The sequence below is a fragment of the Sebastes fasciatus genome, chromosome 19, assembly GCF_043250625.1.
Source record: "Sebastes fasciatus isolate fSebFas1 chromosome 19, fSebFas1.pri, whole genome shotgun sequence".
Taxonomy (NCBI): Eukaryota; Metazoa; Chordata; class Actinopteri; order Perciformes; family Sebastidae; genus Sebastes; species Sebastes fasciatus.
Window position 1 is genome coordinate 5,837,183 of NC_133813.1, and position 25,191 is coordinate 5,862,373.

At 43.3% G+C, this 25,191-nt stretch overlaps 1 protein-coding gene across 2 annotated transcripts in view; it reads right to left on the reverse strand.

The window, feature by feature from the left end:
* Positions 1-495: 495 nt before the first annotated feature.
* The window catches only part of tln1 (talin 1), a 56,447-nt gene continuing 31,751 nt past the window's right edge, over positions 496-25,191 (reverse strand). For both annotated transcript variants that reach the window (XM_074618372.1, XM_074618371.1), the window contains 23 exons: positions 24,980-25,123; positions 24,735-24,896; positions 24,438-24,578; positions 23,879-24,060; positions 23,248-23,380; positions 22,856-22,957; positions 22,537-22,707; positions 21,187-21,435; positions 20,883-21,002; positions 20,621-20,767; positions 20,352-20,518; positions 19,865-20,048; positions 18,838-18,963; positions 18,233-18,349; positions 17,649-17,834; positions 17,253-17,360; positions 12,901-13,006; positions 9,901-10,025; positions 9,448-9,573; positions 8,100-8,162; positions 7,827-8,009; positions 2,853-2,978; positions 496-2,733 (listed from right to left, as the gene is read on the reverse strand). In XM_074618372.1, coding sequence (XP_074474473.1) covers positions 2,599-2,733; positions 2,853-2,978; positions 7,827-8,009; positions 8,100-8,162; positions 9,448-9,573; positions 9,901-10,025; positions 12,901-13,006; positions 17,253-17,360; positions 17,649-17,834; positions 18,233-18,349; positions 18,838-18,963; positions 19,865-20,048; positions 20,352-20,518; positions 20,621-20,767; positions 20,883-21,002; positions 21,187-21,435; positions 22,537-22,707; positions 22,856-22,957; positions 23,248-23,380; positions 23,879-24,060; positions 24,438-24,578; positions 24,735-24,896; positions 24,980-25,123 — 3,303 coding nt within the window. In that variant the 3' untranslated portion in view covers positions 496-2,598. The remainder of the gene's footprint in view (positions 2,734-2,852; positions 2,979-7,826; positions 8,010-8,099; positions 8,163-9,447; positions 9,574-9,900; positions 10,026-12,900; positions 13,007-17,252; positions 17,361-17,648; positions 17,835-18,232; positions 18,350-18,837; positions 18,964-19,864; positions 20,049-20,351; positions 20,519-20,620; positions 20,768-20,882; positions 21,003-21,186; positions 21,436-22,536; positions 22,708-22,855; positions 22,958-23,247; positions 23,381-23,878; positions 24,061-24,437; positions 24,579-24,734; positions 24,897-24,979; positions 25,124-25,191) is intronic.

Here is a 25,191-nt window from a genome sequence, read left to right on the forward strand (position 1 = left end):
CTCAGATCTGTTTTTTGGGGTTTTCAGAACAGTGTGAACAACACCAATTACATGGGATCTGATCTTTTCATTCAGATTTGGGCCACTTTTCACATACATGTAGTCCGAAAATCAGATACAGGTCCGATTGTTTGCAATGTGGCCTCAGTCTGAACAGTCATATCGGAATTCATGTAACTTCTACGAGATCAACATTCGTCAAAGCGAAGCCATCTATGTCACGATCCCACCACCAGACTCAGACTCAGCATCCACACACACACACACACCTCCGTACAGAAGTAGCAGCAAAAATCTCCACGTAGCCTCAGCTGCAACAGATACTGTAGGAATAAAAAGTGAAAATCAGACAGTAAAAGAATAACTCTTGGACAGGCTGCATCATGTTTCCTCCACAGTAAGCTATACACGGAGTAGAGTATTGTTGAGGAACCTCTTCCTCTTGTGAACAGGGGTGAGAAGAGTGTCAAACTGTGAAGAAATGGATGTCAACAGTTTCACTGAAAACGGGCTTTATTGAATATAAATCTGTGGTACAGTGCCCATGAGGTGGTGCTGCTGTGATTTAAGTCAAACTGTGAGCAAAAAAAAAAAGGCTTCGTATGATTACAGTCATTTTGATATCCGCTAGCTGTGCCATGTAAAAAGAAAATGTAAAAGAAAATAAAAGACACTTGTGGCGTTCGGGTGCATGTAAATGATGCTCTGATAAATTATTTAAAGGAGTTAAGTGCATCTAGGTTGGTTGGTTTATAAGCACTGATATAATGGGAACACACAGTGAGCCAACATTAGGCTCCTGGTAATGAGAAATAAAGTGTAAGTAATGTCTAACAGGAGCGCATTAGGTAGCCAAAACATCATGTATATACCTCAGACTAGCATCATAGGATGTGACGAGAAAGGGTTAAACATTAATATTGGCACAGATAACATTGTTACTGGAGCGAAACAAATACAGTCAATATGATGTGAAATGTCTGGAAGTTAAATATATGGCTTCATAATCTTTACACAAACACGTATTCTAATCGAATCCAGGCCAAAAACACCGTAGCTGAAACTAAATACCGACACAAAAAACTTTTTACTAAGATAGCGACTTATTGAAAAATTCCTTTTTTTAATACATTTCATAGCTCAGTCTTTAGAAAAATACTGTTTTTTTCCGACTCGGATTTGTTCCGTTGCAAAGTAAATTTTTTAAAATCTAAACTTTAAAACCGCATTTTATGTCATTGTCCTTATTTCAGATTGAAACAGTATGACGAGTAATATCATCACGGTCAATGTGGTCACCACAGACCTCTGCTTCACAACCAACCATCACCGAGACATCGTGTCTCTTCGCCTCGAAACGTGCACGCACACGCAAAAAAAACATCTGCATAGAAAATTTGCATAGATTATGCATGATTTGCATAGACGCCTAAATTGTGCTGGCCTTCATATCTCTAAAATCTAACAGTAAAGTTCTAACGGGGAAGGCGAGCAGAATTTATCGGCAGGATTTAGTTATTTTGGCATGTACACAACAAAGGCCCTGTTCAGACCTGGTACTAACATGCGTCCTCAGTGATGAAGTAGAGGTGTGAACGCACTCAAGACACATTGAAGACGCATTGAGATCGGATCTTTTAGACCACATTCAGAAGTGGTCTGGGTCACATATGACCACATTCTTCAACTGACGTCCCGCTAAGTTCCTCAGGTGAATAGACCGGCAGACGCAGGTGCTTGTCTGCCTCGCAGCATGGAAACGGCCTGTGTGCTCTACTGTATTCTGTCAGTAAAACTGTATTTTATTAAAATATATCTTATCTATAGGCTACATAATATACAGACTATCAGACTAGGCACAAGAAGTGCATTATTATTATCATACTGTTGGAGATGTGTCAGTGTTTTTGTTCCGCTGTTTTGCACAGAGTTGACGCCCGACCGCCCGACCGCCCGCCCGCCCTCTGACGCTCTGTAACCCGCTGTTGCCGGGCAAAGGTAGCGGTGCCGGCGGTACAATAACCTCTTACTTTGATGATAATAAAATGTACCCGAATATGTTGGATATTACTATAGACATTCATGTAATATTACGTCACAGCGTCTGCTGTATTAGCCATGTGTTTACTGCGTGTTTATTTGCATATAGAGAGGGGAAGTCAGATCCGATCACAAGTGGTCACTCATTTGGAGACTCATTGTAATCCCAGGTGTGAATAGATGTATTTAAAGCTGTCCACTTGTGTTCAGATCACTCAGGACTTATGTTAATACCAGGTGTGAACAGGGCCAAAGACATGCGATACAGATAAACGAGAGCCAGATATATTGAAAAGTATATGATCATGTATAATCAAAAGCACAGATACCTTAATAAGGACTTAAGGCATATATATGTCTGTATTATCAAAAATTCATAATCATTGGCATCATTACACGTCTGACGTTAAAAATTAAATACAGAAACTGATTGCTAGTTTGCATCCTGATAGATGACGGTGGACTGGAGCATGAAGCCTCCTCTCCCTACATGGAGCCGGGGGAAGGTCCTGAGCATTCCACGCATCACTGCTGCATTACTGCTGCTCTCGCTCGCTCTCACTGTTCCTGGCCGTCCTCCCGCAGCTCCGAGGGGAGGAACTTGTACTGCTGCTGTCGGATCGTGGCCAGCTTCTTCCTGGCCTCGTCCAGCTCCCTTTCTTTCCGCAGCATCTCCTCCTGAGCGGCGATGATCTGCAACGCAACACAGTCTGTCAGCATACTGAGGGAAACACCAGCTAAATAGGCCCCCTCGCCCTTATGGGTATGTTAGCGGTGTGCATGGGGCTCTAATAAGAGGATCTCTGACTCACCTGAGCGATGCCTCCCACCATCTTACTCTTGACCACCACGGCCTGGTCATCCTGAGCGTCAAACGCTGCTTTCTGTGCTGCCTTCACCAGATTATCAGAGGCTCTCTTCACAGCATTTCCAGCAGCCTGTAAACACACACAGAGGATTGAAAACATGAGTGTTTCATTGTTGACATTGGAAGCAGTTAAACTAACAAAAAAACAAGGAGCTTTTCACAGTTGAAAGTTCCAGAAAAAACTAGTAAGTGGACCTTCATTTTAGGGTGTTTTCCCTTTCAGCCCTCCAAACGAACTCAGAGGGATGAGTCAGCATTTTTTGCACATATGTGATGTGAACACCCCTCTGAAGCGAACCGTACTCAGACCACGGTTCGCTTCAAGTCTGCATTGCAGTTCGCTTAACCTGTACATTGTGAACACAAAGCGCTCTAGGTTCGCTTTAGGGATGTCATGAGAACCGATCTTCTTCGGTACCAAGTCGATGCAAAAATGATTGTACGTGAGGGTACTCGTTTTTCTACAGTACCGCAGAAACCCTACGTACCTTCTAAGCTCGAGACTAATGGCGCCCTGTCCTCAAAAGAAAATGTGTTTGGATTTTGGCGAGAAACTTGAATAAAACAGTTGTTTGAAGGAGATGTTTTTACAGTTTTTACAATATAAAATAGAGACATGTACATTATATGACCACCACTTGAGGAGAGAGAATAGTCTGTATCAATCCTGCTCCCAAATGCTCGTTATGATTGTAATAATTGACGACAAAACACATTAATAATTGCATTGATTGCACAGGCAGGACATCCTAAAACACTGTAAAACACCGGTGGCAGCAACTTGACGAAAGCGCTGCATTTTCCATACGCACCACTCAGATGTTTATGGGCTAAATGAGAAACTATAGCGTGAACAGAACTGAGGCCCCATCAGAGCTGAAGTGGACCAGAGAGAGAACTGAGTCCTTTTTCAAATGAACTGACGAGGTGAACGCAAAAAGAGCCCCTTTTCTGTTGGTCCACTTTAAGAGGACTGAGTTTGGTTTGTTTAAAAAGGACTAGATGTGAAAACACCCTCAGTCTGTGAGGGATTGTGGAAACAGACTCATGCAGACTTGAGACACCAGACACATCAACTGTGCTTCTGGTGAACAGCAACTCCTGGAAAGGGAATGAGAACTTCCAACCAGGGAGGAAACCATAACAGGTTTTTTTTTTCTTCCTTGCTCAGCGCCTGAGAATAACTGTAAAAGGCAACGAGGAGCAGCCCGCTGAACTACACTCAAAGCCAAACATTTGTCTCATTGGGCAGCTCAGCTCTCTCACAAAGAGGAGTTCTCTCCTTTTGCGGCTCCGCAGGCTGAAATCAGACACTGTGAATCCTCCTCTACTGGTTTATCTTTGGCTGGAATGTTACTGTTAGTATGGCCATGACATACAACATCGGCTACAACCTTCATCAGCTGTACTATACACACACACAGAGGCCACACACTAAACTGGGACTGTCACAGCGTCGGAGGAACCACGTGGGGGGCTGATCTTCTAAATATGCTCATCAAGTCCATTGTTAAAATGTTTTAAGTGGAATAAAAATCCATGGACATCCCATCACAGCCCTGAGAGAAAGTTCCTCCAGTATGTTTCCCCCCCTGACCGTCCGTCCACACTTCAGCCGTGTTTTTAGACATTCATCAGTTTAAATCCTCTCAGCTGTCTACATCGGTGACCTCACGGCTCACATTTCACTCACACGTAACGACAGCAAGATGGACAAAGTCATGTCGTTTCTCACGCGTTGATCTTTACACATCGACTTATTGCTTCTTCGCAGGTTACAATCTGGTGTTTGACGATGGGAGAATCCTGTTTATGGGCTGACCCACGTCTACATTGTTATATAACATGTCGTCACATGTGGCCATGTGACCTCTTACATGGTTCTGTTCAGGTTTGATGTACCGGTCTGTCACATGACTCAGCTGTGCAGCGGTAACACAGGAAACACAAAATTGGATATTTGTACAGAAGCAGCGCAAATTTTTCATTTGTTCTGTAGGAAGCGAATAATTGAGGCTGTTTTCTTGTCTGTCTTGGATTATGGTGACGTTATCTGTAGAAACGCCTCTGCCTCCACTCTCCCTTAGATTCAGTTTATCACTCCACCCTGAGATTTATTACCGGTGACAGTTATTCTACTCATCACTTCATCTATTTATAAAGCCCTTAATGGCAACTTCCCGTCATACATCACGTCCTTATTTAATTGGTCCTTTAGTCATTACTCAACCTGTTCAAGTGATCGTCTAAAGCTTGATGTCCCGCGTACAAACACTAAAAATGGGGAAACTGCTTTTGGTGTTAGTGCTGCAAAAACGTAGACAGTTTACACATTAAGATTAAACACATTTATACCTCTAGGTGATTTTAAATCCATGAGTACAAACTACTCTTGAATGCAACTGTTTTTAACATTGTTCTATTGTCGTCTGGCTGATTGCTTCTTGTGATTCGTTAATTATGTTCTGTGTCTATTTATATTTCTTTTGTGTTATTGTACACTCGACATCACTGAAAGTGAGGGCATGCCCTCAATGATACCTCGAGATTTAAATAAAGGTTGAATGAATGAATGATAACTCCCAGGTTGGCTGCTAATTAATATTATTGTAGGTGGTACCAAATAAACTGGTACCTCAGTGTATGAGCCAGGACTTTCCCTGAACCACCTGCCAACAGCCACCTTTCCCTCAGAGACTGGACGTTACTCATCACTCGGAATAATTACAACCTTAAAAAGCACCACGGCAAAGAGTGAAGAGAGCAAATGCTGCTGGTGTAATCATAGATCAGGGCTAATGTTTCCAGTTCTGGTGCCACGGGCGGACTGGTGGATTGTTTCTAGAGCTCCTGTAGACATAAATGTATGGGAATTAGTGTGGTGGCAGCTGCAGGCCCAGAAGAGGAGGAGATAAGCCACTGCTGATTGGATCAGAGAATATGAGATGGCCTGCTCACAGCTAGCATACACACAGCCTTAAATATAGTTTTTTTGGGTGGATGGGGTGACAGGAGATACTTGTAGTTTCTGTCATGTCTTGGGACTGTGCATCAGTTACACATAAAGGTCAAAGCGACCCATCTGTGCTACATTATTTCCATCAGTGAATCAGTGCTTTCAGTGCAGTTTAAGGAGAATTTTTAAAGCAGAACTCCGCTGATTTAAAAGATGAGTTTACTCGTCATGGGAAGTCCATGGGGAGAAAATAATCCTGATGATGTCACAGTGTTGTCATCAGCGCTGACTCAGCTTGGATTTGAGCAGTTTGTAACTCAGGCGTCAGGATAAATCACAAAAGGATTAAAGTCAGAATATAACTTTTTTTAATCTGTCTCTTAAGAGTCCCCAAAACTTTATGGGAAATGCAACAGTAAATCTGTGGAGTAGCCCTTTAAAAGCACTGAAATGCAGCAGCGTGTAAAAGGAAGTCTTACCTGTGCTAAATATAGAGCACACTAATCCTGATGTAGCAGCTGTGCAGATCATGCAGCTCACCTGTAACCCTATAAAGTCGGGCCTATTAATAGACTATCTGACAACGTCAGCTGTCGCAGAATGGCCTAATGTTGTGATGGGACTATTGTTCCCTCAGCAGGTACCATGACACATCTCACTGTGGATTCAGAGGGTTAGGGGGCTAACTTTGGACCCAACACTGGCTTTTTTTTAGTCCTGAGAAAATGGCTCAAGTTCAAACAAACTCCGTTGCCGTTGCCGGTAACTAATGCAGATTCCTTGCCTCTATTTTCCTCATGTTTACTGTGATTAAGTCATATTTCCGGGGGGAGAAGGGAAGAGTCTGCTTATGATGTACTGTACAGAATACTGAGGTACGTTAAATGATGAATACCTCTGCTTTCAGGCTGCTAAATGTTGATAGTAGTCTTTTTAAACCACAAAAATAGTCGGTTTACGATGTCTGTTTTTCTTCAAATGGCCGGTAAGCCTATACATTCATTGAATGTAGTGATGTAAGTGCAATGCATAAAATGTTTTTATTATTTATTCTATTACTATATGAATTTTTATTCTTCGCCTGGTCCTCGTGTGAGTCAGTATGCACGGTGGCCACAAGAGGTGCCAGTTTGCATCTCCGCCCATGGACGGAGTTATTTATTTATTTATTCATTAATTAATTAATTAATTAATTAATTAATTAATTTATTTATTTATTTATTCATTCACTTATCTATTGTCTCTGACATGCTGATGACTGCTGCCGTCTGTGAGTTTGTGTACTGTATGGTCTGGGTAGATTGTTGAAACTGAATTGCCCTTCTGGGATAAATACAGTTGGTTGAATCTGAATCTAAACCAGCAATGTGTCAGTCTGTCTGACCTCTGACCTCTGACCTCTGTCTGTCTGTCTGTGGATCCAAGGGTTGGACGCAGGTCGGAGGCGGTCTGGCTTACTTTGCTACCGAAAAAAATTCAAATCATGCCCAAGTTTAAACATCATTTAACCACCTCGCAGAAAAGAGAGAGAGAGCAAATGAACTGAACTACAGGTGTGAAAGTGACCTCAGACACCAACGAATGCCACCTTCTGCCATTTCCTCTCCCCCTTTGCACTTAAATCAGTTTATAGGGGTGACTGAGCAGAGTAGTAGTTCCAGCACCTACTTCGAGAAAGAAAAAGACCAATGAGTTTCAGCTTGAGGCCTTCATGTTGACCCTGATGACGGCCTCAAGCTGAAACGCGTTGTTCTGTACACTACAAGTGTTTCTGATGACTGAGCTCTCAGTTTCCCCTCTGACAGTTGCGACTTTGTCCTTTATATGGCAGAGAACTAATTTAAGTGTCCTGATGTGCCAGAGTAACAACAGCCCGGTACATTAAACAAACAGAGGTGTGTGTGTGTGTGTGTGTGTGTGTGTGTGTGTGTGTGTGTGTGTGTGTTAACATGCAGTGCTGACCTGGAGCCTCTTCATGGTCTGGGAGTCCTGGTCAGCCTTGACCTTGCAGGCCACCAGCAGCTGAGCTGTGGAGGCTGCCACCTGCTTGGCCGACGAGATGAGCCTCTCCTCGCTGGCCTGTCCCTGCACCGCGGAGTTGGCTGCTTCGCACAGGTTGTTGGTCGCCGCTGCAACCATTCGAGCCTGAGGAGTCAAAGGCATCGCCCGGTAAGGTGTGTTTTAACTAATAACTTTGAAACATTTTTAATTAAACGTTGAGGGTGAAAGACTTACAGCTGAAATCAGCCCATGAGACCACTGTCCATCATCCACCGAGTTGGCTTTGATCGCTCCCACCTGAAAATACAGGAAAACTGGCTCAGAGTCATCAATCTATAAGTGTGTGTGGCCAAAGCATTCAAGGATATCAAAACAGAAAATGCACAGAGGGGATAAGAATGACCGGATGGGCAACTTCAATCTCTGAACCCATCGTCTATCAGTCTGACGACAGATAAGCCTCTGGGGTGAAGGGGTCATTGTTTATCGTCTGATTAGCAACATGAGACTGGAGTTGGAGTTGAGAGGCGACGTGTACGACCGGATGGTTTCACCAGTGGCCAGTTTACAAGCTCATTTTAAACCAATACAAAGCTAAAACATCGTCAGACGATAGCCGCTGGGTTCCCAGATTACATTTCGGCCAATGCGTTCCGCCTCTTTGGTTCTCCACACGGACTGTTTACCTGCATTCAACCAAAGCCTGCTCCAACGTGATTGGTCAGTGCTACAAACGGAAACCTGAACGCTTCCGATAGCAAATTCTTGTCCTGTTGCTACAGCTTCTACATTCATATGCAGAATCTGTTTTTGAGATTATGGCAAATTAAACGGACTCCCAAAATCTCACGTACGTGAAGGGGTCTTCTGCTCGGTTCATCCCTCAAGTAGAAGAAGAATTAGGGTGCTATCACATCAGGGACCCGGGCCCAGATCAGAGTACACTTGTCCCCCAAAGTCCAGGTGTTTGATTAGTGTGAACGCTCCGTACCGTTATAATAAAAGTAATTCTCGATAAATTTTGAGGTAAATATTGGGGTAATTTGGCAGTAATTCCAAAGAAATTTCAAATAGGTTACTTGGTAATTATCACCGAATTACCGATGAAATTTCCAGACCTGTAAAAAGAAGTGTTACCCTTGTTTGCAAGAAAATGACTAGCATTAACAAAAAGTGGTGTAATTTTTTGTAAGATTTTTAAACATCTTTTGCGTGAGCTTTTCCTCTCTATGCAGCAACTGATTAACAGTTCTCCAAGTTTCCTTCAAGGCCCTGACCTCTGTCAGCTTGTTGCTATGTGTGATGGGGTCCTAGCTGTCCAGTTCTAGGCCTGTTCTTGGGTCCCAAACCTTCTCATTTGGAAGGTGTTTCAAAAACAAGTAGTTTTTGGTGGAAAGAAAGATGTGCTCCAAAAATGGGCTAGTAGGTGTTATCATGTTTTGGCTTTTTTGTTTGGGGGAAATGATGATGCACAGCGCAGGAGAAACTCATCCCTCTGTTAACTCTGTGGAGGGCTTAAATGTTGCCTGCAATATAAGTAGATCTCAAAGAATATTCATCCTTCAGTTGGATTCAGACATACCTTCCCTTGAGCCACCAGCTCCCTCTGCGCTGCTGAGGCAGCTTTGACCAGAGCACTGGTGGCAGCTGCGATGGATTTGGCTGCCTCCAGAATCTGCTCCTCAAAGTTCAAGCTCTCATCTGCCTCCTGTTTACAAGAGAAGGAAACCCAACAGTCAATAAACACACTGTGTTACAGGGCTGTGATGATCTGTGGACGATTCATTCAGACAAAAAACACTCCCATCCTTAAAATGGATGGAACAGGGCTGGTCTACAAGCATGGGGGAAATACTTTGAAATGGAGGGGTATTAAAATGCTAACAGGCTCTTTGGGAAAGCCATCATTCATGGTGTGAGGAACTGATAGACGTGCAGCACGCACACACACGCACACACACACACTGTATGTGACCCTGGTGTGAGGTTAACAGGCTCAGTGTGACTGCTGCTGCTCTGTAAAAAGCCCTCTAACCTTGGGTTTGGTCCTGGGCCTCAGCTGCTCCAGTTTCTTGGCAGCTGCTTCAATAGCTGCCGCTGCTCCTAACAGCTCGTTCTCGGCGATGACGGTGGGATCCTCGGGGTCCACCCACTCCGTGCCTAAAACACACACACAAACGACCCATGTTTTACACTCTTTAGTTGAATATTGTTTAATGTATTAATAATAATATGGCTCTCAGTATCAGAATTTATTTTAAAGTTCTGCCTCTTCAAGGTTTTATATCACAGCATTAATATATCATCATCAACTATTGTCTACGTACAGATATAGAGGAGTAATGTCTACCTGTCTACCATATATTTATTTTGTGTTTTTTTTGCTATTTTTTATTCTATTTTCTATTTTTTTTGCCCCCACCCGACTATGGAACCGTCTGCCTGTTGAAATCAGACCTGCTACTTCATTACCATCTTTTCAGTCCCTTCTAAAAACTTTCTTTTATAGGAAAGCATTTTTTAATAATTAATATAATGCTGGCTTTTATCATCCCTCTCTGGCCAATTTATTCTGCTTTTTAAAAAAAAAAAAAATGTATTTCAGTCCCAGATGTTTCTTATTTTTATGATCCCTCTGTTGTTTGTATTTTATTTTTTGCTGTTTTTCTGTTTTTTTTTTGGTTTTTGGTTTTTTTCTGAAAAGCACTTTGTAACCTTGTTTAGAAAAGTGCTATATAAATAAAGTTTATTATTATTAGATTTTTTTCCTGTCTTCTTTTTTATGCAAAGCAATTTGAGCTGCATTCAATGATTGCATTGTGCTATATTATTACTAATATATATATTTTTGTAATTGCTAGTGTGTACTAGTAAGTGAGTCAAGATTTAACAAATAAATGTACAATCCTCACTGAGCTGCATGATTATTAAAACTGAACACACACAGTGGCCTAATTAGCTCAGTTGTGCTACATTTTAGAACAGCACAAGAGAGTGGATTATCCCACATAACTTGGCCAATTAGTAGCGATCAATATTTATATTTATAGGTGCAATATGTTTGCAACAATTTTGATGCAATGTGTTCTTTAAGAGTGCACCCTCCAGTGTATCACAAACACAAAGTCTCTGTGTCAATGATATAATGACACCAGAGGACAAATGCTAGGAAAGGTACTCAAGGCAAATCCAAGAGATCTTTGCACTCCAATCATGCCGTGTCAGCAGGGTTGGGTTCCAATAAGCACTTTCCCTTTTGGATCCTGTTCCAGATTCACTAAGCTCTGAGGCTAATGAACCTCCTAGCCTTGTTCTTTTTTTTTTATTATCCAACAGCAAAGTCTTCTACATGAATGTTTTGTATGTAATGCACAGCATGCAGTACATTATGGATATGCAATGCATCCATAGGTGACTTGCCAAAAGGTCAAATACATAACTTGTCTCGTTTATGAGCTCTATGATAGTGTCAAAGATGGTTTGCTAGAGACAGAAGCACCACTAACTCTAACTCCTGCCTACCTTTTTGTAGTTCAAAGTGATGGTGAAACTGCCTCTCTGATTGTAACAGATATACTTGACATCATATCAATACGTCATACTTCATCAACCTGATATAGTGATTCTAAATCAGGGCCTGTAGTATTTGGTAAAAATAAGGTGTGCAAAGTTACTACGCTATTATTTTAGTGAAAGTGTCATCAGCATTTCATATCTTCTGTTGTTGATCTCATTTTCAGGTTGGATCTACAGGGTGTCTCTGCCAACCACAGGTGATTACAAAACATTCAGTTACTCGCGCAATTGAAGGTTGAACCTTTATAGATTAGAGAAAGGTGTTTGAAGGGATTCACACTTGACAGGTGAATTTGCAATCCTGTGCAATCCTGCACATTAGTCTGGGCGAGTGCTCATCCCACTAAACTCGTCCCTATTTTTCATCTTCAGAAACGAGCATTAAGAATTTTTTAGCTGTGTTCATCAAACTCATTCATCTCAACCTTTGTTTTTCCAGCCCACCATCCTCAGTGTTTATCAAGTTAACCAACTTCAGATTAAAATTGATTAAGGTATGCACTGGAGAGCCAACCTCTCCATCACATTTGTTGTTGTTTATGTAATATCAACTTTTCATATGTGTAAACAAATAATAAAAATAATAATATTAATCACAGCTCTTGCATCTCTCAGAGCCCCTATGGTCGTCCATCGAATGAAGTCGTGAACCTACAGCCGCGCGGGCAGCAGGATTCAGTTGCAGCTGATGTCTCTTAAAGTGGAGCAGAGGGACATCGATCCGCGATATAAAGCTCTAAGGATGGCTTTACCTCCGTTTGACGGATGATGCTGCATTCACGGAATCGCCCTGGGTTCAATGTAATTTGTACTTGACTCTTCAGAGGGGGGGGGATCCCAGAACAGAGCTGTGTGAAACTGTAGAACTCTACGGAGAGCATGTACTAATCCTACTTCAGATTACTGTCAGGGCTCATTTGCATGAAGAGCTCTAAATAAGAACTGATGCGGGGCTATTTAAGACATGTCTTCTGCATGTCGGAACGGCAGTGTGCATTTTGATACTTCCACTGGGGGCATCAAGTCAGAAGTTGGCTTAAAAACAAACTATTGTGATTTCTTACATCAGCAGTATTTCTTAAATGTGCATATAATTATCAAATAATGGTTATAATGCATAAGTAATATAAAGTATAGTATAGTAATATACAGTATAAGTAATTTTCGATAATTCTTTAGGTAGTAATTCCAAAGAAATTTCAAATAGGTTACTTTCTAATTATCACCTAATTACCATGAAATTTGCAGACCGAAACTTGTAAATGTGTTATTATCATGATTCAAGTACATTACTGGTGACAAATGTCTGGTAGAGGTTGGTGTTATCAGCAACATCCAGACCCATTTTGACATTCTGACACCATTAAATGTAGACGGAGACATGAAGAGACACCCCGAAGGAATGTAGTTTTGTTCTGCCGTCATTCTTTTGTTGTGAAGAGGTCGAAGGTTAACATACCTTTCATGGCCTCGGCAGCTTGGATGAGCTCGGTGACGGAGCCCGCCACCCGCTTGGAGTAGTTGGACAACTGTTGCTTCAGATCATGAGAGGGCTTGTGGATGATCTGTGGGTCAGGAGGGGGGAAAAAATCATAACCTTTTTTACATTCGCCTTCTGCAAAACTGATGTTTAACATTTTTCCTTGAAGCAAATCTTGTGCTAAGATAATAAAGGTGTTGAACATTACACTGCACTTTCATATTCCATACCCTTTCATTGAAATGCTTAGAGGACAGGAAAGAAATGTCTACATCTGTGTTTGTATCGTTGCAGCCTAATAACAGGAACAAGTGAAGGCAGCGTGGGGCTGGATCATCCACCTTACCACACTGCATGTTAGGTTTTCCCTTTTATTTGTGATCCATCTGTGTATACGCATATACAGCTTGACACTGAGGAAGAAACTACATTGATGGTGTTGTTCCATTTCACACACATGAATTAGTATTCTCAGAAACACCTCACACATACTTTAGATGGTTTTCTAGAGTGATCTGAGGATGATGTAAAGTGAAAATAAAAAAAACATGGCAGACAGAATTGTATAATAAAACCATTCTTTAGGTTGTTAGCCAATTTCACTGATGTTTTTAAGTCTAAAAATCAATCCATAACATGCATATTAATGTGCATTAATTCCATTTGTCTGATACATTTAATTGTAAAGCGACCGCAGAGAGAACACAAGTTGAAGACTAGCTTGTCTGTTGGTGCTCAGATGTATTTGGGTTTCAGTTTGTGTCCTCAAACTGTCCTAGGTGGACATGCAGTATTCAGGTTGGAGAGCAGTGTGCGACAGGTGCAAGGCATTAACAGGGCTCAGCCCATACCCAGCTCAAGTTAATTCAGATGTGTTGTCATGAGAAGATAGAGGCGAGGACGTAACTGCACAAGAACGCATGCAGCGGGCCAACTAATGCCACTGGCAAAACACATCCACACACACTGCACACCAACCCAACGGATACCCACATGTGCTGAAGGGAACACTGTTAACCTGAGCTCCAGTAATCAAACAATGTCAGACGGTGGGAAACTGGCATGCTTTGTGTTACATTAATGCAAACAACTCTGTGCGTCAAGTCTGTGATGTCATGAGGTTGAAAGGTTAAGAGGCCCCGCTGTGCCGCTGTGTATTCATTTGATGGCAAGACGTCAACAAAAAAAACAAACCGTGTCGCTGAGCAACATGATCAACAGGTCACTTTTCTACAGAGGTCAAGGACTAGAGAGACCGGTTGAGGTCTTGTTCCAACCATCAGAGGGCAGGTCAGGACCACATCTACTCTGTCTAGGAAAAGTACTGTACTCAACTCCCATTCAACTGTTTCCTGATCTTTTATTCTTAATCTTAATCTTCACTTTTTTTGCATCGGTCACCAGATCTAGCACGAACGGTCGTTGATGCCAATTTTCCTAGTGGCCAAACGGTGGTACTACAACTTCTGTGTCCGTCACGTGATGCCATTGGGCCCAAAAATACTTTTCCCCCATAGACTTACATTGGGAAAGAGACGTCTGTAACTCAGCTGATCATTTTTTTCCCCAGTATGAACACTTGAATAGTCCTGATTTAAATCATTAGGTCCTAAAAAGTTGCACTAATGTGATCTGAGTCCAGAGTTAATTCCCTTCCTACGTTCATACGATTGAGCCCCAGACCGAGGCTGGAGCAAGGGCTGGGAGGTGGAGTTAGCAAGCCGTGAAGACGGCGTAACGGCTGTGACCCCCGTACTGCGCCTGCTCTATGGGCCCAATGGATGCGGAAGATCGCCAGAAGATCCGGCTACTTTTCCACTCGGAAGTCGAGCCATTTAGGCTTCATGCGCCACTGAGCAACTTTCATAGGAATGAACGGGACCCCGCCTCCAACGCTGTATCCAGTTCTCTTAATACATCCATGGTAGGGACACCTCATCCTCTGATAAGACCCAAGGAGTAAGGTGGTGTGTAAATGCTACAGTTACTGTGTCAGGTTCCTTCAGTGTGCAGATGACTGCTGCCTTACTGTATATCAAAAAAAGCTGCTTATCCAAGCATCCCCTCCTGTCCACAAGAAGGTCTGACATCTGTTAACATGCTGCTGACGGTACTCTGCAGCATGGTTGTGGTGTATAAAGTATTCAGTGAAGCATTCAACCAATGCAGCAGCACACTTGTGCAGGTCATTCACGTGGCGTACTCACCGGCTTGCACCGACATCAGTGAGCCACAAGTTTAAAAGGAACATTGACAGAGCCATGGGAAAAGGGAAAGAAAAGAGGTCATCAAACACATGACAGCTGATATGAGAGTGACATATAGAGCAGAGGTTTGTAAGCATGCAGCCGTCATGCTGTGAACGCTATCACTGCGAGATCAAAACTCATCTGGAATCAAATGATTTATTTAGTAACTATAAAGGAAATGACAGACACAAGACTGGAAAATTACATTTTAAAAGGCTTTAGCAACTTAGGGTGTTTTCACACTTTCAGCGCTCCGAACGAACTCAGAGCGATTAGTCAGTACCGTAGTCAGAACCGTACTGTGAGTACGGTTCGATTCAAGTCTGCGTTGCGGTTCGTTTAAAGGTAGGGTCGACGATGTTGCACATCGTGTACGCGCTTTGAGTTCAGGCTGGTGCACGCCAAGGTTAGAGTACGAGCAGGGAGGCATCTGATTGGTTCTTTCCAAGCGCACCGCGAGGCAGTGATTGGTAGACATTTATACAGGATTACAGCAGCTACAGATGACGGCTCTTTTCCGGTCCTTTTTCAGAGCTCATAAGTAATGGATCGCTGTCGGGGTGTAAAGACCATTTCAAGCAATATAACAAATAGTGTATACTGGATAACATCGTCAACCCTGCCTTTAAGCTGTGCATTGTTAACACAAAGGGCATTGTGTTTTAGCCCTCTAGAGTTGCCCTAGACAGATCACACACGCTTGCACACTGTGATGCTCGGAAAAACAAAACGGAACCACGGCAGCTAGTAGACGAAGAGTAATTTGGACTGAAGAAGAAACTACTGCACTTCTCCAGATGTGCAACGAAAAACACATTAAACGGCAACTGTCTACAACGAACAGAAACGCTGAAGTTTTCCTCCAATTTTCACTTCATATGAAAGTGAGGGGCTTCATTAGGATAGCACTGCAGTGCCGCGGCAAAGTAAAAAAAAAACTACGTCAAAAGTACTTTTAAAAAAAGCGGGGAATCCGCTGACATAAAAGACACATGCCCCTTTTACGACAAAGTGGAGAGTATTCTGTGTGGAAGCGCCTGTGCCAGCACTAAAAATGTCATTGAAGGTGAAAGCATTGACCAGCAGGGATGAAGGTAGGAACTATAGTGTGAACAGAGAGAAGACTGAAGTGGACCTGAAACAGAACTGAGTCCTCTTTCAAATGAACTGACAATATGAACGCAAATAGAACTGAGTCCCTTTTCTGTTGGTCCATTTTGAGGACCGAGTTTGGTGAATGAATTTATACTGGGATGTATAGCTATTAGCAGCGTTGAGGTGCCACTGAGCAAGGCACCCCGACACTGCTCAAGTGACACTATTCACCAGTTCACAGATACAGACAGCTGTAGTACCGGTGCCGGGCCGTGGTGTTAATGTGTAGAAGTGTTAAAGAGTAGAGCAGGGTGTTGCTGAAAATAAAAACAACAGGATATCAGAAAAAAATCTTATTTGACCGAGCCTATAGTACCGTAGAGGTGGTTCTGTTCGCCCCCTTTAGTCAGTGCTTTTTAAAGCTTCTACTTTAATAGCACGATCACAATGAGCAGCAAATGTGTGCAAGGTCGATAACATAACTCATTTCAAATCCTTTAAACAGCTGTGCCAGTCACAGTGTGGTATGAGGAACACGCCTCTGAGTAGTAATATTGCTGTCTGAGGTGCAGAATGGCAACACACAGAGGATGTGACATGTGTGGAGGGTTCAGGCTCGTCACTGTATTCTGTGTGTTTATTTTTTGTAATCCAATGACCTGCACAATAACCCTCTTTCTGGCTCTATAGTAAAAAAAAAAAACAATGAGTACAATTATGGTTGAAATAAATTATGTATTTCTATAATCTCCTGTTCATTTTGTCTGAGTTTCTGAATGAGGCGCTTTTTTTTGTTCTTTTAATTTCACTTTTCTTCATTGTGGCTACTGCTGTTTATTCTTATAATTCCCTCATTTCAACTGCTTCTACTTATTCCAATGCATGAAAGGTTTTAGGGACTGCTAGGATAAATGGGTAGCACTGTAAACTGCTGATAATACAGTATATGTTAGTGTGTCTTCATGTACGTAGGTAAAGATGTCTTACCACCAGCACATGCTCCAGCAGTCCCAGATACCCAGTAGCACATTCGTTGCCGTAGCGCAGAGCTCTCATCTGGACCTCCTTGCTGACCTCTGGGTGGTAAGCGGCTTGCTGAGAGAGCAGAACAGACAGAAATCAGCATCTGAACCAAACACATGTACACAGTATGTAGATGAGCCAAATATCATCCTTGAATCGTATCGGAACCATAGAAAGTGATACGTATCGTATCGGTGTAAAAAGGTATCGCTACACACCTATTTGATTGGTAAATAATGCCTGTTTACAAATCAGAATTCAGTACTGAAATTATGAACGTTTGTGACCAAAACTGCAAGAGTTACAATCAGTTCGTTAAAGATGGGTGATAAGTAATGATAATCATCCTCTCCTGTGTACCTTGCAGGAGTGCAGCATGTCAGCGATGGCCCGTCTGCTGAGGTTGGCCGTGGCGATGACGTCTTCCTGACGACAAGAATTCCCAGCAGCTACTGCCTTTGCTGTTGCCATGGTGATTCCTTTAGTCATGCGAATGAACTCCTCTGGCGTGGTCGTCGATGGCGGTGGGTCAGAGCTGCTGAACACCTGTGTGTTGAAAACCAGGAAACCGTTAGTGAAATACTTGATGGTTAAAAGAAAAACAAAACAAAGTGAGTTCGATGCTGCAGGATGAGCATTTTGAAATAGGTACTGTAGCTGTTAGCGCACGTTTTTGCAATTTATTTTATTTTATGTGCCAATTTGTATGTGAAAACGAGGTGTTGAAATGGGCCGTGGACAGGATCACACCAGCCAAAACAAAAACAGACGTTCCGGACCGGAATGGAAATTTCAAAGAACATACTGGCTGCAGCATTGTCGTCAGAGAAGCCAGTATTTCAATTTAGCATGTTTCCTTAATCTCTGATGACACATCATGGTCATTTTATGATTTATTACAGTACATATATTACATATTGGCCCTTTAAAGAGTGATTACTCACAGCCAGCTCCTGTCGGATGTGTTCAATTGTGGACTCCAAAGCTCTGGTCCCCTTTGTGGCTTCATCCTCCACCGCCTTCACCGTCTTCAGGAGGGATGTTACGTTGGTCACCATCACCTACAGCAGCCAAGTCAGATCATACAGAATGGCCATAGATTAGATTGTAGGCCGGAAAAAAAGTGCTCACTGATGCATATTACATTGATAACTGTCACAAAGAGATCTTAATTCTCTCCTTAATATACACAGCATTACCAGTGAGAAGTGCATTCAAACAGAGGACATACCACTGAGACAGTACTCTGTGGTTGAAATGTTTGTTTTCCTGACTCCATGTTAACATGCTGTGTGGTTCAATAATATGCAACATACAATATATATATACGGATATAATGAGTGCTCAATCAAAGGTGTCGGTATGCTCCAACCAAAGTGCTTCTCTGATGGTCAAACAGCATCTGAAACCCCCTCCGTGCGCATCCCAACAGTTGCTTGACTTTCCAAAAACCGACAATCACGCCGTCATGCGCACTTCACACAGTGATTGGCCAGCTGTTTTCATTCATACCCGCGTGTGAAGCAGAGTGTTGATGTTGGTGACTTACCTTAGCAGAGCTCTTAAGCTGCAGCATGCTGGGGTCATCGTGAGATTTGCCTGCAGCTGCCTTGGTGGCGCTGATGAGGTTGCCCAGAGCTTTGGCCACATCTTTCACAGCGTTGATCAGGACCACCTGTAGAGTGCAGAACCGGTACTTTAGAGTTTCATTTGATGTCTTCACATAGGACGTGATTGCACCTAGACACATAATGTAGCAGCTGTGTCTCAGTTCGGGTACTGGATATGTGTTGAAAAAGGGGTGTTTTTCAGAGGACTGAAAGCTAGTGGTCTGTGCTTCCCCCCAAATGTGACAGTGTAGGAAATGTCCCTGCATGTTCCGAATGAAGACAGTACGGCCTTCAAGATACAAGACCAGCTCTTCCTTCAACCCCCAGGAATGCTGGCCAACAAGACATCACAGATTTACAACATCCTGCCAACAGCAACAATCGAGATAGAAAGATCCCTTTTCTCCTACATGGCTAAATCAGACCACTGACCCAAACCACCTTTAACCCATAAAGATCTCCTCAGAAACCTACACAAACATCCCTTCTCCACTGGCCATCATAAAGCGCACTAAGCACCCACAGAGACTAGCTGACACCAACTTTAATCCCACTGTGGACTCTGATCTCTACGAAAATGTAGATTGGAGTTGTCCCAGGACAATTAATATAGTGTATTTGTTGTATATGTGTTTGTTTTAGACTTTTATTCCACTGCCTTTAAGCAAGGAGGTGTACCATTGAAACAATTCCATCATCTTTGATGACACTAATGCCATGTTTAGCACCATTCTGTGTGTCACTCAAAACGCTAAAGCTAATATCAAAAATGCTAAATTAGAAACCATGCAATAGCTAAATTGTAACAATCTTGATTAAAAGAACAACAGCATTCACAGCATTGTTCTTACTCTAATGGGTGAAGTATCCACTTTAAGCCATCCAGCTGTTGGCGGGACCTACAGATCTGTTCTACAAAGGGTAATTGTGAATACATACGGCTGACATGTGTTCTTCTATCCGTACCTGGGTCTCTGGGTCTTCCGAACCCAGGCTGGCAGCTCCCAGTTTGACCACATCAGCCAATCTGGTGATGGTGGACACTGAGGACTGGGCAGCCTGGGACAGTTTCTCCTGACTGGCTCCGGCTCCGGACACCAGCAGCTTGGTGTCCTCCACCAGAGCCTTGGCTGTCTTCAGGATGTATTCTCTGCACACAGGAAAGTCACATATTTAATAACAAACTGGTACTGTTCTATCATTACAGATGATATTCTGATTCTCCACATCCACAAATATAGAACAGCATTTAATAGTGAAAACTAGGGATGCACCGATATCGGCTACATACTGACTCAAATAGCTGGATCGGGTATCAGTGACAATGAGGCTGATCTATTCATTTCAATTCTATGTTTATATACTATACACATTATATACTGGAATTTTGATTGAACAGTTTATTCTACTGTAATGATATCTTTTATAGGAGGGTCTCTGTGGTGATTATTACCTGTGGTCAGCGAAGGTCTCTGCGTTCTCTCTGTTCAGACTTCCAGCAGTGGCAAACATGATGGTGGTGTCGAGGTCTGCAATGATTCCAGACACAGCACTGGCTGCTGTGATGCAGGCCTGGGTGCCACGGTTACCTGCCTGCAGGGACGCCAACACAAAGGAGACCTGCGAGAAGAGGACCAATCTGTTACGAGCGGAAGTTGGATGTCTAGCAAAGTTATTTGATTTTTACTAGTAAAGTAAAAAACTGGTTGGTTGTGGTCTGACCTTCTCAGAGACTTTGCGGGCGCTTTCAATCAGCTCTCTCTTGGTGAATGTGTCGCTGGGGCTGCACTGCAGAGCTCCAGCTTTGGTCACCAGACCTGTGCAGCTGAAACCCAGCTCGCCCACCTGCTTCTTAATGTGAGAACCAATCTAGACAAAAAACAAAGAGATTGATCTGAATAACAGCACAAAAACGATTGAAAGTGAGACGTGTGTGTGTGTCTCTCAAAAGACGACATGCTGAGGTACGGTTGCTTTTATTTACTTCGTCGTTCTCTGCTGTCACGGCTGCATATTTGGCCTCATTTGCAAGATTTCCAAACTCATTGGTGAGCTGGTTGGCCAATCCTCCGAGGTCATCAGGGTTGGTGTTAGATTTGGTCACCTGAGGAGAGATGAGAAACCACACCAACAGTTGAGTAATAACAAGTGCATCTATCTATAGATTATAGAAAAAGAAAGTACTTATAATAATATAATGACAACAAACAAATAATAAAACAAACTCGCTACATATTACAGGCCTCAGGACTACTTAGGCCTACTATATAATCATCAAAATGCCTCACCATCTCCTGCACGGTGACAGCTATGGCCTTGGCCGTCTTCACCATGGTGGTCTGGTAGTCTACGAAGGTGCCTTCAGGATCAAGAGCAGGTGAGTCTTCCATTTTATTGATGGCGTCATTGATGGAGTCCACCATGCCGCCCACAGCACCTGCTGCGCTGGCTGCCTCAGCCAGAGTGGCACCCAGGTCGTCGACCGCTTCTTTCATCATCTGCACCGATTCCTCCAGGGCCTCCTGCATGTGTGCTGCCTGGAGAGAGGAAAACACATTTGACCGGGTAAAATATTCAACCAGACTATTAAAACAACTCGGCACCATCCAGCAAATGGAATAGAACAAATTCCAATAAAATAAGATACAAACAATGTCCATATAAAAGAAAGTGGAAACATAAAACATTGGGCTGATGTTAATAAACGATGCATTTTAAGAAGTAACTAATAAAGAGAGGCCTGAACAGAGGGGATCTCATCTATCAGTAACCCTTCTTAGTGGATTTCTAAGGGTTAATGCTATCAAACTGACGATTCACTTGCATGTCATGGATCGCTGAATGTTTCTAACTACGTGCCGTTCATTTAGAGACCACAGGGACAGTCAAGTGACATTAAATACTTGGAAAGAAATTAGGCAACACACTGAGGAAAGAAGAGGCTTTTTGCTGCAGGCTGTGAAGAATATGAGAGATCGTTTTGTAAAAGCTAAAAAAAAAAAGAGTCTGATGGAAAGAGAGGCGACACGAGGGGAAGCACCGAGAGATGGAAAGTAATTTAGACTTGGAGGTAAGGGACAGTAATAATTGCAGTACACAAATGTAACGTTTGGCGGTACGTACGTCGGAGTTTAGTGTTTACTACTGTTGCCAGGCAGACTACTTTCATTTCCGGTATCACTCGTTGACTTCTTGCTTATCCACAGAATATTTGGTTTGTACACCTCCTGGCGTTTCGGAGCATAGTATAAACGCCTCTGTGCATGCTTGTAGTGCGTGAGCCATCTACGGAGGCCCGCGTCACGGTGTCTCGCACGAGTATAAACAAAGCTTAAGATAGAGGAGTGTGCACCGGATTAGCTGTTGAGTCCCTCAGCAGAATGCCAGAAAGCAGTCAGGAAGGATATTTTTAATTTCATTAAAGACTGCAATGGCACTGCAAATATACTTCCTTAAATCTGCTTAGAAATCACACAAAGAAAGATGCCTTCATAATTTACCTGAGACGTTTTACACTACACTGCACCACATTATTGGTCCTGTGTCTTGTTTCACCACCACCCCCCAAGGACCAAGTCTGAAAATGAGGAGGCTGTGTCATTTGGCAGGTTTCTCTACCAGAGGACCAGCTTCAGTACCTTGGGGTTTCCTCCAGCCTCCTTGGCAGTGTAAAGCATCTGCAGGGCCGACTCGGTCAGGGTTTTGGTCTGGTCTAAGACAGCCATCTGCTGTTGGCTGCTGACGATCTTGGACGCTGTGCCAATGGCTGCCATGATGAGGGGCTCGAAGTAGCTGGCCATCTGAGACACCTGATCAAATGTGTGGGGAACAAATTACAAAACAAAACATGATGACAAGTTCCAGAGATTCCAAAATGAAAGGCTTAAACAAGTTTAACCAATGCCATTGTAGCCCCGGCCAGTGTTTAGATGGAGCCGCCGTTGTCCTGTGTTTTACCTTGTGTCCCAGCTGGGAGGCCTCGGAGCGAGCAGCCACTCCGACAGGATCAATCAAGTTACTGATCTCATGGACTGAGGCAGCCATCTGCTCATGGAGAGCCTGCAACATGGACACATATCAGACTCATTAATATACCTTCACTTAAGCACAAATGTATCTTCATTCTAGACGGTTGCCATTACAGTTACAGATGTGACATTACAGAGTTTTGCTTCATCATTTGATTGCCTGAATACACTTCTTCAATTTTTACATATAAATGTAGCATATGGTGACTTCAGGAAACGGCCTGGAAAGGCTCAAGTGACTGACTTTTCAATGCTAAATTAAATGTACATTAATTGAAGTGTTATGCTTAGCTAACATGCAGACCGTGCGTGTGTGTTTACCTCCATGGAGATGTCCTCTCGGGGTGTTAGCTGCTGGCTGATAGCAGCCAGAGAGGCCTGATCAACCTCACGGATGCAGCCGTTCAGCACTTCGATAGCGTCGTCGCATTCTCTCTGGCCAGGAGCCTTTTCTCTGCACGACAACACACGAGATGGAGGGTGGTTATACAGTGATGAGAGGTGGCTGTAATGAGCCAGCACTAACGCAACGGGGCACTTTGACACTCTGATAACACACTTGACAAGAGCTAAGTAGAGTAGCAAATGTTACGGTTACAATTGATATAAAACGTCTGTTGCGATATCATCATAGAAGTCTATATTCATGTAAGAGCCAAGGAGTTCGCTTCCATCCCTGATCATCTCATCCCCTCTAATTAGCTTGAGTGAATGTCTACCTTTACAGTCCACATAACATTAACATCGTTAACACTATTTTCAATACCTGCAGCTGTACAGTAGACCATTTTATTGTGTATCTCATCGTTCCTTATTCTAAAATAAATCTGTAGCAGAAAGAAGGAAGTTGAAACTGCTAAACATGTGGATGTTAGTGAAACATCACAGAGGTGAGCAGATGAGCCCCGACTGTGTGAGAGAAGGTGGGAGGCAGCCCAGCCAGCAGCTGTACCTCATGTTGGTGATGAGTTTCTTGATGGAGTCAGACACAGTCCTGGAGTGTCCGGCCAGCACCGACCACTTGGGGGGGTCTTTGGGGTTGACGGCCAGCGAACGGGCGGTCTGGATCAGGCCGGTCGAGCTCTCCAGCATCGTCTTCGCTGCCGCCACTATGGGCTCCATTGCTGCATGACCCTGAGGAAAAGAAGAACTCGCTAGAGTAAGAGAGCGTCTAGCAGCGATTACAGCTTAACTATCCAGATTCTAAGTAACAGGAGACAAAACTTAATTTTTCTACTCCATGTATATCATAAACCTTTTAATATAATAACGACTCATTGAAATCGGTTGAGAAATGTAGATGTTATAGTGCTTTTTATCCAGAAAAACGGCAGCCCTGTTCACTTGTATAGGGTTACAGGCCAGTCTGGCCCGGTCCGATATGGCGCCCACGTTGACGCATTGCTGCAACGGGCTGAAGCGTCCAATCTAGCGTCTGTCTAAGGCTGATTTTATCTTAATCAGCTAACGTAAGAGAGACAGTGAGCTATCATTGTCAGATCAGGACATACCTCAGGGCTGATCTGAGCAGGAATGCTGGCGAACTCGGGGTTGGAGGCGAAGGCGGTCAGGTTGTCCACAGCTTCTATCAGAGGACCGGTGGCAGCCTTACACTTCTCTCTGTTCTCGTTGTTAAAGGCTCCATCTAAAGCCTGGTGCAGAGGGGTTTTTAGTCATCATTACACTCCTTCACAAAATTACTTGACTACTGTACAAAACAAGGAATTACTATAGTACATTTTCTCTCAATCAAAACAGTAGTATTTGCTTTTCAATTCGTTAATGAGGAATTTGAAAGCCAAACAAACCTTTATGGACTTGACCAGGTTGGCGGTGGTGTTGGCCACCTCTTTGGCTGACTGGACAAACTGCCTCTTGGCAACGGGGTTGGCGGTCTTGGAGGACGCCAGGCGGCAGGCGTTACACAGCGCCGAGGTGTGTTTGGCCACGATGGTGGCTGCAGAGAGCACCTGGGCAGAGAAAAACACATGTATTCAACCACACTCACTAACTAAGATGAAGAAGGACTCATGATGAAAGTGGCCTTTAGTACCTGAGATTGGGTGCAGGCTGGGTCCACCAGGTTCTGGCAGGCCATCTGAATGGACTGATTAGCCCGGGCAAACTGAGCGGGGTCCACCAGGCCCCTCTGACCTGCTGAACTGTTGGGGTCCGATACTCCCACCAGATAGGCAGCCTGGAGACATCACCACATCACTGGTCAGTTTACATTGTGCCTACTCCCTTTGTCTCTGAGCTGATATT